The sequence below is a fragment of the Rhinatrema bivittatum genome, chromosome 6 (genome assembly GCF_901001135.1).
Source record: "Rhinatrema bivittatum chromosome 6, aRhiBiv1.1, whole genome shotgun sequence".
Lineage (NCBI taxonomy): Eukaryota > Metazoa > Chordata > Amphibia > Gymnophiona > Rhinatrematidae > Rhinatrema > Rhinatrema bivittatum.
In genome coordinates, this window is record NC_042620.1 from 136433714 (window position 1) to 136449141 (window position 15428).

The following is a 15428-nucleotide window of genomic DNA, read 5'->3' on the forward strand; positions in this document are numbered from 1 at the left end:
AGCTACCTTTATCTATGCTGTTTACAACCATATTAATTCTAAACTATTCATTATTGTAAGTCTCATAACTTGTGTTTGATGTGTCATTTATTTGTAGTAACACAATGATTTGTCTCTGCTCCTCAGTCCATATAATCAGGTTTCCCTATAGGAGATGAAATGGAGATTATTGCTCTATGCTGGATAATTTAGAGAATCTAAATCACTTTGCCTACACAAATATGGAGTATTTATAACAAAATAAATCAGTGGTATTCACTCTCAGCCCTCAAGGACCACCAACAGGTTGGATTTTCAGGATATCCCTAATGAATATGCATACGATAGATTTAATACAATGTAGGCAGTGTGCATGCAAATCTATCTCATGAGTATTCATTAAGGAAATCCTAAAAACCACAGGGGTAGATTTTATAAATTTACGTGCGCGCGTACTTTTGTTCGTGCACCAGGCTCGAACAAAAGAACGCTGGATTTTGCCGCGCGTATCTTATAAAATCCGGGGTCGGCGCGCGCAAGGGGATGCACATTTGTGCAACCTGCGCACGCCGAGCCCGGCGTGCGCGGCCTGTTCCCTCCGAGGCCGCTCCAAAATCGACCACGCCCCCAGGCCGGCATCACACCCCCGACACGCCTCCCGCCCCGCCCCGAAATCCATGCCGCCCACCCGACACGCCCCCGGCACGCCCCCTTTGCAAAGCCCCGGGACTTACGCGGGTCCCGGGGCTTGCACGCGCCGCCGAGCATATGCAAAATAGGCTCGGCGCGCGCAGGGGGGGTTTGGGTTAGGTTTTCAGGGGGTACGCGCGTATCTTACGCGCGTACCCCTTTGAAAATCTACCCCTGTTTGTGGCCCTTGAGGGCTGGGAGTGAATACCATTGATATAAATGTAAGCTACATTTCTTAGAATTTTCCCAATGTTCTGAAGATCATAGATTACTGTTCAGTGTCACTCCTTCCATCAGAAATGTCCTTTCTGGTGCTTGAGCAATTGCAGGGGTGTGCTTTTAAACTTTTTGGCCGAAATCTCCTCTGTGGTCTATATTTTTCAGCATATTTGGGGTCTCCCTTCAGTAGAACAAAGCCCTCTGTGCCAATGTTATCTCCAAGATTCATATCTTCAACAGCTACAACTCCCACACTTTTACTTGGGATCCTCCCATTAAAAACTACAGCTCTGCTTTGATTAAACTGCTTATTATGAAGCTGCTCCCTTGATTCATTCTGCTTGTTGTTCTGTTTCAATGCACGTGCAGATGAGTCTCTACTATTAACAGCACAACTAATAGGCTTTTGAGATAAAGGTTTCTTGAAGATTCCTAGGGTTAAGTCTTGAATAAATTTGGAAGACTGTAGCTCAGTATTTTGTGTAGCTTTATCCTTGTGTGAACTTGATTGACAGAGATTTAGACATCTTAAATCATTTAATGGTACAGACTGCTGGGAAACTGTTGGCCACTGGTCACTGCTCAGTCTTTTATTAGGGTTTCCAGGTGTATGTTCAAATTCTGTTTGCTTGTAGGACAATCCAATTCCAGGTATGAAGAGGTCTGACTCTTGTTGCTTTGTCAGCCTGAAAGCATTAGCCTGAGGTCTTGAAAGACTTATTTTCTCATCAGTTGCTACTTCTTTCCATGTCAATGGATTGTACAGAACTTGCCCATCCACTGGGCAGGAGTAATCATTATGCAATAACCAGTTGTCAATACAGTCCCTGTGAAACTAATTCAAAATAGCAGTTTAGTCCTAAGTTACTGAATGATGCACTTATCAGCAGAAAATTATAAAGCATGGTTTTCTGCCATTAAAGGAAGAAAGTGTGATCATACCACAAAAAAGTAAAGGAAGAAACTAAGATAAGCAAGGTGGACCCACAGAAAAATGAATTTGTATTTGTATCCTTCTCCATAACCATAGGAGGTGTCTCGCCTGTGGTAGAATGCAAACAAGCACGTTCACTAATTCTATCTTTATGACAGTGGCACTGGCAGAAGAGGGTCATTGGATCCAAATAGCTAGTATCACGAGTAAGGACCCTAGGACACAAACAAAGCAATTGTATGCACAAGCAAATGCAACTGGGTGGAGTCCCTTATCACAACTACAGACTATAACTAAGAGGTTAAATGTAAAACAGAACAGTAAATAACTAACATTTGATTCCCCTATGTTTAACAACAGTTTGAACCTTTTTTGAAACTCTGTTTATCCCTTAACATCATATTTGTAAACCGTTATGATGGATTTATGATGATGAATTCGAATGACGGTATATAAAACCCGATAAATAAATAAATAAAATGAGAGGAGTCCTTGAAGCTATGGGTGGGGACTTGTACCATATTGAAAAGATCCAAACATGAGAGACACGGATGTCAAAGACTCAGAGTGGTAGAGGAAGAGAGGGGAAATTGCTCAGGATGGAGGTGAGGCTCATTCCAGTGCAAGAAGGAGCCACAGTCGCTGAATTCTGCATGTCCAGAGCTGAATGCATAAGCAAAAGGAGCTGTGCTGCCCATAGAGCCTGAAACATTCGCTGATTGCAGCATTGATTGCTCCTGTGAGAGGAGATGAACTACTGAGGCTGCACTGCAGATTCAAGTCAGAAGCAGAGGCAAAAGAGAAAAGGGGAATTGAACCTAGTAATCATGATTGCTTGGCTAGGTAGAATCTAGACAATTTTCATTTGATAATGTGGTAACATTAAAAATTCAATTTTCTTTGGTACTACTTTTGTTTTTCAGTCAGGTGGGAGCTCAAACATGCTCTGTAGTAGACTAATATGTGACAATTTTGAAATTTTCTGTATAATAAAAATAAAGTTTAAAAAAAATCTATTTCTTTTCTTCTAAATAGCTCTAAATTCCTATCGGAGGGAACAAAACTCTTCTTTTAGTAAGGTGTCACTAACTATTTTCAATTTTATTCTTTGCTTGGCAACTTCCTCCTGCTGTGTTCCTATTCAAGCTCACTTGGTCCTTACACCAAAGTGGGGCTATGGTGTCTCCAATTGGATCCAAAGACCAATTTTCCGACATTTTTAAAAAATTCCATCTTGCATCTAGCCCAATCATTGCAGTGCTAATTCTCTGCGCAAAAAGCACAATCTGAAGGTCCCTTCCGAGTCTGTGCATTTGAGCCAGTCCGGTGCTGCTCTTTTGAGATGACTGGGACTCCTTCCTTCCTGGGAAAAAGTTGTACCTACAGGGCCCCCAACATCTGCCAGCCTGAGGAGTGGGAGCCAAATGAAACCCAGCTCGACCAGCATTAGATATTAGTGAAAACATCAGGTTAGTAATTTTGCGGACTAAAAAAGACCTTTATAGCCTGGAAAGGACTGAATAAGTTTCCCAACTGAATGAGAGGACTGAATCCCATTTTGGCTCAAACATTTTTTATAATCATTCCTCCGAGAATGATTTATACAAACCCATTAGTTAACTCAGCTGTCAATCAAAATGAGCCACATTTCGCCCAATTCAAGAAAGATAAAAATAAAAGCTCTTTTTCTCCCCATTTGTTATCAGAATTTGTTATTGTTTGAGCATCATTTCCTGCTTCAAACGTGAGATCTGAAACCTTGTCTGCGGTTTTGACAAATTCATCAGTATTTAATGCTTTGTTAGAATCATTTTCTCAAATTTCTAGGGATTATTTCTCCATTTGTTCTTAATGCTCTTCAGAAATTGCACACAGTTTTAAAAGGTGTTTACAAAATAAAAATCAACAGTGTACAAGTATGTGGTCAAAAAGATATATCTATGCATGCTTTAGTTTTTTGAGAGGTACAAGGCCAATAGCTTAGAAATATGCATAGCTTTACAACCACACACCCTATCGTGGGTCAGTCCATATGAATCAAGAATTTACTGTATGCTCTTGATTCTAACAAAGATTAGTAGGGAAATTGTTATCTTCTGAAATAACAAAACATCCAGTGTAGGGATTTCTTTCATATAGGTCGATGTAACAACTCATTGAAGTCGCTGCAGGAATGCTCCAATACCACAAGGTTTTTTCTCAAGGTGCCAGGCTATTTGTATAGTAGGGATGTGCATAGTAGGAATTTGCAAAATGCAATGAATAAGGGCCAATATTTTTCATTCAGGGGCCCCAAAATGAATTGAGGCCCCCCCAAATTAAACAAATCTTACTTGTTTAATTTGGTTAAAATTTCTGGTTGGGATTAAGACTAGGCCTGGGCCTCCCCTAAGGCATAGGCTGAGGCCCAAAGCAAGGGCTGCAGTCTATGCCCGAGCACAATGCCAGAGCCTTGGCCTAGGCCTAGGCCCAAAGCTGTGGTCTCAACTAGGGCATAGGCCAAGGCCCACAAAGGGGCCACGGCCAAGGCCCGAGTGCAATGCCAAGACTCGAGGATAGGACCAGGCCCTCCCAAAAAATTACTTATATGATCTATCAGGTATCTGAAGCCGCAGTCAGACCAGGTTTTGACACCTGGGCCTCAGCCTAGACTGGAGGCCAGCTCAGGCCCAATGCTGGGGCCCAGTCCAGAGGCCAGGTCCCGACACCTGGGTCTCAGCCTAGGCCAGAACCCTGATGCAGAGGCCTGGTCTAGAGGACTGGGTCTCGGCCTAGGCCAGAGCCTGGGCCTAAGCCCAACACCGGGGCCCGGTCCAGAGGCTAGGTCCTGATGCCTGGGCCTCGGCCTAAGTTGGAACCCTGGAACAGGCCTGATGCTAGATCCTGGCCTGGAGGCTAAGAACTGATGCCAGGGCCTCAGTCTAGGGCCAAGCCCAGGCCCTGAGGCTGGCGCGCTGGCCAGTAGCTCCTTTTCTGGTCTTCTTTCTTGCACATGACAGTGTCCTCTGGTGAAGTGCCAGAGTAAATTTACTTCAGTGCATCTTCCTCAGCATATGGACTTTTTTGCTGTACAGCACTGTACGGCATTGCCAAACAGCAAAATGGTGCCCTCTGTTGAGGAGGATGTGCCAGAGTTAATTTACTCCGGCACAGCCCAAACAGATGCCGTCATTTGCCAAAGAAAGAAGACAAGAAGAGGATCTATCTGCCAGCGCTCAAGTCTTGGGGATGGGGCCTGGGTCTAACCCTAGGCCGACGCCCCAGTGTCAGGTCCCAGGCTCCAAGCCTCAGCCTTGCGTAGAGCCTAAGCCAAGGTCGTGGTGCCTTACCGTGGCCTGGGCCTGGGACTAAGCCTCACCAGACCGGACCGGATAAGTGAGGGCCAGGGGGATCCTTGCCTTGGCATTTTTCTGGGTGGGAGGAATGGATGATTTTATTTTATTTTATTTATTTGAGTTTTTTCTATACCGGCATTCGCGATGGGAAATCGTGCCGGTTTACAATTAACAAGGTGTGACAAAAGGAAAAATAATATGAACATTAACAAGTGCTAAAAGAAAAAATAGCAGTTACAATAAAACAGGGACATAATACAACTTGGAATGGTGAGAAGGCAATAGTAAATTAACAGTGAAAAATAAAAGAATAAAATAAATAAATGATGGGAACAGGAGGCCTTCAGAGGCCCCATTTCCTTTCTTTTATCCCTTTTTTATGTTTGATTCATTTTTTTATAATGAAAGTAATGAATTAAACAAATCGAAATTTGTAGGGGAAAATCTCCCGAAAATGAACCGAAAAACAAAACACATTTTTTATCTCCGCATACCGCAATTGCATAGGATATACATGGCTCCCCTGGTGACTCCTGCAGGAAAAGGTTAGTGAGGAATCCTGAGGTGTAGCTAAGTTTTGTCAGAAATTGCCCATTTGCACAATTTTCCTTGCAAAATGAAACTTATGGAGAATTGCTAATGGGCTAAATTGCATGATTTCAGTTTTGCAAACAAGTTGGCAAAAGAAAAGCAACATGTGCGAAATCACCAAATAGCATGCAGTATTTTTTGCAAATGTGATAATGCATGCTATTTGGGATTTTTGTGCATGCTATCCATTTGTGAATCCATTCGCATAACAATATATCAGCCTCATGGTTTCATTAGTGTGTGGGAGGTGCAGGGCTACAGCTTTAAGAAGTAGGGAAAGCACGAAAAGGCATGGCTTTGAGAATACTTTCCAACATAGATTTGTAGAAGAGGTGGATGTGAAATTAGTGCATGGAGGAGTTTATAGAGAGGGTATATGTCTGGGAAGAATGGAAGATGTGATTATATATAGGTAGGGTATGTAGGTGGGAGGGTTGTGTGTGTGTATGTGGTAAAGATGTGTATTTGGGGATGTGGGCTGTGTACGTGGAGGGTATTGTGTTATAGGTAGTGTATGGGAGGAGGCATATTTGGGGGATGGATGTGCGTGTGTGTGTTTTGGGTGCATAGAGGTTGTAGGAGTAGTTGTGGAGGAGTTGTGTGGTATGTATTTTTTGAAGGTATGGCTGTGTGTTTGTAGGTAGTGGATGTAGTTTGTGTCAGTGTATAGGTGGTGCTTGTTAGAGGAGTGCTTTTTATGTGTTTGTGGAGGAGGTTATGTGCATGGGGATGTCTGTTTGGGGGCTATGGGTGAGTGTGTGTGTGTGTGTGTATGTGAGCTGCTGCTGACAACTCTCTTCCCGGCACAACAAGCCATTTTACAGTTACTGGCTCCTCTGAGAGAGTGAAAGTTGCTTCCTGGAAGTTCCCGCTGCCACTGATGGCCCAGCTGTCATCGATGGTCTATGGCTCTGCCCCCCCAATGTCATCAGAATGGGGAGGTGAAGAGCTGGCGTGCGATGCTGGAGAAGGACTGTGCTGCTGCTGACAATACTCTCCCTGGCACAACGAGCCATTTTACAGCTACCGGCTCCTCTGCGAGAGTGAAAGCTGCTCCCTAGATGTTCCCGCTGCTGCTGCCAGCCCCATCTGTCATTGATAGCCTATGGCCTCACCCCTCCCAACAATGTCATCAGTGGAGGGATGAAGAGCCAGCTTGTGATGCCGGAGAAGGACTGTGTGCTGCTGCTGACAACACTCTCCCTGGCACAACAAGCCATTTTACAGCTACCGGTTCATCTGTAAGAGTGAAAGCTCCTCCCTGGATTTCTCTGCTGTCACTACTGGCTCAGCCATCATCGACGGCCTATAGCCTTGCCACCTCGATGATGTCATCGGAATGGGGTGAAGAGCTAGCATGTGACGCTGGAGGCGCCGTGTGCTCTGTCATGTGCACGAAGGAACACGACAAAGGAGCTCCTTTGTGTGCTCCTTCATGCATGCCAAGGGCCGCCAAGGCAAGCAAGGATGCCCAGTAGTTCTCTGAATGACATACCCTTATCAATCTCAACTATCACCAAGCAAGGAAGGTATTGTGATTTATCTTTTGTCAAATCACTTTTTGTGTCTCATCGGCCATCTTTACTTGTTCTGATCCAACCATGAAAAAAAGGATGTGCTGTTGGTCTACTCATAAACTGTAAAGATTGCTGGAAACTCAAGACTGAGAATCTAAATGGTGACTCTCCTTATGAAATGCTTACAGTATCCTCAAACTGTTTTTCTATATGCTTGGTTTATTGTCCTCCAAAGTTGCTGTAAACTAATCTTTCCCCTTTTTTTGAGCAATTATTATTATCCAAATGTAATCTAAACAACATAGTTATTTTAGGTGATTTTAATTTACATGACTATGTCTTGCCTCTCTCCTCACAATGTGCTCTTTTTCTCGACATGTTATCATCTTTAGGCTGGCATCCACTGATTCACTCTGCTACCCACAAGCTTGGTCACACTTTAGATTTAGCTTTTATCAGTGAGTCTCTCAAAGATGTTGGTTCTAACTCCATGTTAATCAGCAAGGTCCTTGGTCCAATCATTGTTTGATTAGCTTCCAAATGAATATCAATCCAGTATGGTTAGTCACCAGCTGTGGTTGCATATATACTACACAATTTAAATCCTGCATCTCCCCCTCTTTACAAAATATTAGGATGGATTATTCCTCAGTCACTGTTTCCAACTGGGATTCTACTCTACACTCTGTGTTAGATATATTAGCTCCTTTAAAGCCTGAGGGCAATAGAACATTTTCTCTGCAACCATGGATGATATCTGCTCTTAAATCTATCTGGTAATTCACTGAGAAAATGTGAGCACACATGGCACAAACATTGTACCCCAGCGTTATCTTCATTTAGAACTTTATTAAATGTTTATCAATCCCGAAGCCAAAAAGGATTATTACTCTAAACAGATACATGACATTGGCTACATCCAAAGGCTCTATTCTCACTAGCCAAAAAATTAACAAATCCCTCTTCCATTGCCAATTTACCTTCAGCACACTAATTTTATGGTTTCCTGTAGGGAATGATGAGCATTTGCATCGGGCCTGTGATCAACCAGTTATCCAAGTATGGGAAGACTTGTATCACTCATGAGAGGCTTCTAAGGAAACTAAAAAGTCATGAGATAGGAGGTGGTGTCCTTTCATGGATTACAAACTGATTGAAAGACAGGAAACAGAGAGTAGGATTAAATGGTCAATTTTCTCAGTGGAAAAGGGTTAACAGTGGAGTGCCTCAGGAATCTGTACTTGGACCAGTGCTTTTCAATATATTTATAAATGATCTGGAAAGGAATATGACAAGTGAGGTTCTCAAATTTGCAGATGATACAAAATTATTCAGAGTAGTTAAATCACAAGCGGATTATGATACATTTCAGGAGGACCTTGTGAGACTGGAAGAATGGGTATCCAAATGGCAGATGAAATTTAATGTGGACAAGTGCAAGGTGATGCATATAGGGAAAAATAACCCTTGCTGTAGTTACACGATGTTAGATTCCATCATAGTGGATAATACATTGAAATCATCAGCACAGTGTGCTGCATCATTCAAAAAAGCAAACAATGTTAGGAATTACTAGGGAAGGAATGGTGAATAAAATAGAAAATGTCATAATGCTTCTGTATTGCTCCATGGTGAGACTGCACCTTGGGTACTGTGTACAATTCTGGTCGCCGCATGTCAAAAAAGATATATTTGTGATGGAGAAGATACAGAGAAGGGCGACCAAAATTATAAAGGGGATGGAAAAGCTCCCCTATGAGGAAAGGCTAAAGAGATTAAGGTTGTTCAGCTTGGAGAAGAGACAGCTGAGGGGGAGATATGATAAAGGTCTTTAAAATCAAGAGAGGTCTAGAAAGGGTAATTGTGAATTGGTTATTTACTCTTTCAGATAATAGAAGGACTCCATGAAGTTAGCAAGTAGCACATTTAAAACTAATGGGATAACATTCTTTTTCACTCAACACATAGTTAAGCTCTGGAATTTGTTACCAGAGGATGTGGTTAGTGCAGTTAGTGTAGCTGAGTTTAAAAACGGTTTGGATAAGTTCATGGAGGAGAAGTCTATTAACTACTATTAATCAAGTTGTCTTAAAGAATAATCACTGTTATTACTGGTATCAGTAGCATGGGATCTACTTAGTATTTGGTTACTTGCCAGGCACTTGTAGCCTGGTTGGCCACTGTTGGAAACAGGATGCTGGGCTTAATGGACCCTTGGTCTGACCCAGTATGGCAATTTCTTATGTTCTTATGTTCAATCAATGGTGAAGATATGCCGCTACTACAGCCATGCATTTGGTGAAGGTACGCAGTGCAGTGGAGAGGCCAAATGGTAGAACCTTGTACTGATAATGGGTTTTATTCACCTGGAAGCAGAGGTATTTTCAGCAAGATGTATGAATTTGAATGTGCGCATCTGCATCCTTTAAATCTAGACAGCACATCCAGTCACCCTGCCATACGAAAGGCAAGACTTTGCTCAGAGATTTCATCTTGGAATATTCTCTCCGCAGGTTGACATTTAGTTGTCGAAGATCCAATATAGGGTAGAGACCTCCAAATTCTTTTGGGATAAGGAAGTATCAGAAATAAAACCCTGTATCCTTCTAAGGCGTAGGGGCTTCCTTTATGGCCCGGTGACAGAGAAGTTTTTGTATCTCAACCTGCAACTGTTGTTAGTTTGCATGGTCACTATACACAGCAGACACATGTGGCAGCTGGGGGCATATAAAAAAGTTAAGATGATATCCCTGACATACAATAGACAGCACCTATTGATCCTTGGTGATGATTTTCCAAGTGGACAGGTAGTCCTGAATCCTGTCTCCTATAGATGTGAGCTTCTCCAGGACTGGTGGTACAAAAACCTTTGAGTGGTTTTAAGCTGTGACTGCGTGGTCAGCTTTTGAGGATGATGATCCCTCAGTAGTCCTCGAACTGGCAGTTGTTTGCTCTATTGCCTAGGTACTTGCAATGGGGGCAACCAATAGTACTGCAATGGCCAGTATATACAATGTGAGTTTTGATGTCTTGAAGGTGTAGCATGGGCATCAGGGCGCCATGGAATGTTTGGAGGACAACGATTGGACAACAGCATTTTGTTCCTTCAGTTGGGACACAGTCTCCCTTAGCTTTTCACCAAAAAGGTTGTCCCCTAAACATGGGAGATCCGCCAGCATTTTGTGCACTCCCAGATGGAGTGTGCCCTTAGCCATGCCATTCTTTAAGCTCCAGTTGATGTAGCCAATGTTCTGGTGATGGGATCAAAGGACTCGCTAGCATGCAAAAGATGACAAACTACTTCTTCAAGGTTGAAGAGAGGTGGTAGAATGAATGTATTCCCTAAATCATCCTGTATAAATGGCTTTAAAACCTGTATGCAGGTATGAATATATTGGATCATGTAAAATTTGTGATGAACTATTTGGACTGCCAGCATGGTCCCTTGAAAAACTTTCTTTCTGAAAATGTTGAGAAGTCTATGTTCTAGGGATGTGAATCGTTTTCCATATCGTCTTAACGATAGAAATCGTGTGGCAGGGCAAGAAAATCGTCTTAGGAAACTTGGTAACATGAATAAATAAGAGGGCAGCCAATAGGAATACATATTCATTCCTAAACTGTCCTTAACTGACCTGAAAAGTGTCAAATTGTATCATTTTCAGTTAGTGCGCACTAACTCCCAGTTAGTGCGCACTAACTCGAGTTAGTGCGCACTAACGGGAGTTAGTGCGCACTAACTGGGAGTTAGTGCGCACTAACGGGAGTTAGTGCGCACTAACTGGGAGTTAGTGCGCACTAACTGAAAATGATACAATTTGACACTTTTCAGGTCAGTTAAGGACAGTTTAGGAATGAATATGTATTCCTATTGGCTGCCCTCTTATTTATTCATGTTACCAAGTTTCCTACTGACAGTATATGGGGGATGGGAAATGGAAACAGTTGGTAGCTTGACAAAACAAGTAATGTGATCAGTCAATGTGACTAGAACTTGTGCCCTAACCCTGATACCAGGGGTATTGTGATCTTCCTGCACACAGTGCCCTATCCCTATTAATACCAGGAGTGTTGTGATCTTCCTGCACACAGTGCCCTATCCCTAATACCAGGGGTGTTGTGATCTTCCTGCACACAGTGCCCTATTCCTGATACTGGGGGTGTTGTGATCTTCCTGCACACAGTGCCCTATTCCTGATACCGGGGGTGTTGTGATCTTCTTGCACACATCCCGATATCAGGGATAGGGCACTGCATGCAGGAAGATCACAACACTCCTGGTATTAACAGGGATAGGGCACTGCATGCAGGAAGATCACAACACTCCTGGTATTAATAGGGATAGGGCACTGCATGCAGGAAGATCACAACACCCCCTGGTATCAGGGATAGGGCACTGTGTGCAGGAAGATCACAATACCCCGGAGGAGTGAGGGTCAGGCAGCTCCCCCTGTCTGTGAAGCCAGCCTCTCACTAGTAATGCAGGGAGGGCGCTGTCTCAGACTTCACCATCCTCCCCCCCCCCCCCTTACCCACACACCATTCACTAGCTGGGACATGGGGGAAGTCAGGAGTGAGGGTCAGGCAGCTCCCCCCTGTCTGTGAAGCCAGCCTCTCACTAGTAATGCAGGGAGGGAGCTGTCTCAGACTTCACCATCCACCCCCCCCCCCTCACCCACACACCATTCACTAGCTGGGACATGGGGGAAGTCAGGAGTGAGGGACAGGCAGCTCCCCCCTGTCTGTGAAGCCAGCCTCTCACTAGTAATGCAGGGAGGGAGCTGTCTCAGACTTCACCATCCTCCCCCCCCCCCTCACCCACACACCATTCACTAGCTGGGACATGGGGGAAGTCAGGAGTGAGGGTCAGGCAGCTCCCCCCTGTCTGTGAAGCCAGCCTCTCACTAGTAATGCAGGGAGGGAGCTGTCTCAGACTTCACCATCCTCCCCCCCCCCCCCTCACCCACACACCATTCACTAGCTGGGACATGGGGGAAGTCAGGAGTGAGGGTCAGGCAGCTCCCCCCTGTCTGTGAAGCCAGCCTCTCACTAGTAATGCAGGGAGGGAGCTGTCTCAGACTTCACCATCCTCCCCCCCCCCCTCACCCACACACCATTCACTAGCTGGGACATGGGGGAAGTCAGGAGTGAGGGTCAGGCAGCTCCCCCCTGTCTGTGAAGCCAGCCTCTCACTAGTAATGCAGGGAGGGAGCTGTCTCAGACTTCACCATCCACCCCCCCCCCTCACCCACACACCATTCACTAGCTGGGACATGGGGAAAGTCAGGAGTGAGGGTCAGGCAGCTCCCCCCTGTCTGTGAAGCCAGCCTCTCACTAGTAATGCAGGGAGGGAGCTGTCTCAGACTTCACCATCCCTCCCCCCCCCCCTCACCCACACACCATTCACTAGCTGGGACATGGGGGAAGTCAGGAGTGAGGGTCAGGCAGCTCCCCCCCTGTCTGTGAAGCCAGCCTCTCACTAGTAATGCAGGGAGGGAGCTGTCTCAGACTTCACCATCCTCCCCCCCCCCCTCACCCACACACCATTCACTAGCTGGGACATGGGGGAAGTCAGGAGTGAGGGTCAGGCAGCTCCCCCCTGTCTGTGAAGCCAGCCTCTCACTAGTAATGCAGGGAGGGAGCTGTCTCAGACTGGTATCAGGGTTAGGGCACTGTGTGCAGGAAGATCACAACACTCCTGGTATTAATAGGGATAGGGCACTGTAAGAGATGACTGTAGTAGATTGAATAAAGATCTGATGTTTCTGCTCTCCTCACACCAAACAAAAACAACACACAAGCAGAGAAGCCCTTCTTACAAAGCTGAGCTAGTGAGTTAAGTAGGAGGAAAAGTAAACATACTGGTGCCAGTGTGGCTACTTAAAAAATACACTTACCAACAATCAATTACATATATTTGAACTGTGTACAGTTCCAGCCAGGACCACCTTTCTAAAATGCACAGTGATTGGCAAATTCAACATGCACTAGCATTTCAGGTGCCTGCTAACAAAAATAATAAACAAACAAGTTCTAGTCACGTGAGTGCTGATCATTACATTACTTTTTTTGTCAAGCTTCCAACTGTTTCCATTTCACATCCCCCCAACCATATTGGTAACATCAATAGATAAGAGCACAGCCAGCCAATAGGAATACATACATACATATTCATTCCTAAGTGACCTTTACTGACCTGGGAAGTGTGAACACTTTGTTTCATTTTCTGTTGGTGTTCGTTAGTTTCCAGTTCCATTTCCCATCCCCCCAACCATCACCTCAGTGGTAACCTTGGTAACATCAATAGATAAGAGGGCAGCCAGCCAATAGGAACACATATTCATTCCTAACTGACCTTCAGTGACCTGGAAAGTGTTTATTTGTATCATTTTCAGTTAGTGCGCACTAAATCGAGTTAGTGCGCACTAACGGGGAGTTAGTGCGCACTAACACGATTTAACGATTTTTAACGATAAATCGTTTAGAATTTCTATTGTATCGTGTTCTATAACAATTTAAGACGATATAAACATTATCGGACGATAATTTTAATCGTTGAAAAACGATTCACATCCCTACTATGTTCTTTTCCTGGTAGGGAGGTGGAATGCAGCCTTGTTTTCTTAGTCTTCTTTAAGGTGGATTTAACTATCACTGACTGGTGAGGTAATTGGACTACCCCATGAACATGTGATTTTTGCAAGTGGAATTTTAAGTCCAACTTCCTCTCTGTTGGCGTCAGAGAGATAGGAGTCTCCCATATCTTCATTTGCACACTATCAAAGAGCGAATGGGTTGGTAAAGCAACAGGCTAAGCAGGAACCTCTAAAATGTGCAGAATGTTGAGGATTTTGGCTCTTGGATCATGTCCTTGAGGACATAAACGCACAAGAATTTTACCATTTTCTCAATTAATTTTGAATACATCAAGTCTGCCGGAGGGGAATTATGATCCAGTGGAAGTGGAGACTGAATTGATGGGATTCCAGTTGAGCTATCTGGGGACTCCCCTAGGGAATACCCTGTAGATGAAGCCAGGGATGGAGTACACGAGTGTGGAGAGGGGCATATAGTTGAAAGAGCGGGTTTCTGTGGATATACAGGCTTGAGTCTTCTCAGTGGAGAATTTGTTCTGATTGAAAACGCCTTTCTTGGGGAAAAAGTTGGCATCCCTGGCATCACCCTTGGTGGTGGATGGTCCAGTAAGAAGGATCCAAGAGTTGGTAGTGGTGGCAGTGTACCCAAGCCTGACACAAAAGTTGCGAAGAATATTTTTACAATGTCTGTGAATTACTCCACTGAAGTCTGAATTTGTTGGGTAGGAGAGGCCTCTGAATCCTCTTCTGGAACCAGTAGGGAATTGTCACCCAAGGAAGCCAGTCAGCTCAAGATTCTCTAGGCACAAACCTTGCGTGACCAAATGACTGATTGGAAGTGTTCTGATGGGTGGAGGGTAACAGAATGGTTGAGATGGGTGTGCCATGCATCTGTATGGTACTGGTAGAGCCACTGAAAGAATGTCTAGTTCTGGTGCCAATGGCTGAAGGGGGGGGGGGGTGTCCTCTTTTTGGGGAATGCCTAGAGGGTTGAGACAGTTCAAGGGATGCTGAACTGTGTCTGTCAGCCTTGTGCATTGCGGAATGTGTTGAAGATGCGAGCGATGTTGGTCGTTGCACTGTTATGCCAGAGGAAATGGTATGCGTCAAGACTATCCCATGCTCATGTGATTTGTTGATGTGCTTTGGCTGGGCCAGCGCACTGTGATTTGAAGGCCCTAGGGCATTTGACGCAGTTTGCTTTGTATACTTCAGGGCTGTTGATACTGTTTGCATCGGGTGCTTGCCATGTGTTAATTTATCCGGTGCATGTGTCAACTTTTTTGACACTCCATGTTTCGTCAATTCTGGTTGTGTCAGCTGGGTTGTTTTCAGTGCTAGTTGTTTTGTGGTGAGTGCTGATGTTGATCCCAGAGACACCAGTGCACTCTTTTGCCTTTTTGGCATTTGGATGCCTTCCTCATCTTTATTACATTTTGACAACTTTGGTTGAGTGGGGTCATAGCAGGGGAAGCAATACTTGACTCATTCCCTAGTTAAGGTGAAGAGGAATAACTGTGTCCTACTAACCCATGCAGCTCCTCTATCTTTCCCACCCTTTTTCACT

At 44.5% G+C, this 15428-nt stretch overlaps 1 protein-coding gene across 2 annotated transcripts in view; it reads right to left on the bottom strand.

Moving 5' to 3' along the window:
- Nucleotides 1-778: 778 nt before the first annotated feature.
- ZSWIM2 (zinc finger SWIM-type containing 2) overlaps nt 779-15428 on the bottom strand; it is a 71422-nt gene continuing 56772 nt past the window's right edge. For both annotated transcript variants that reach the window (XM_029605970.1, XM_029605968.1), the window contains exon 10: nt 779-1723. In XM_029605970.1, coding sequence (XP_029461830.1) covers nt 938-1723 — 786 coding nt within the window. In that variant the 3' untranslated portion in view covers nt 779-937. The remainder of the gene's footprint in view (nt 1724-15428) is intronic.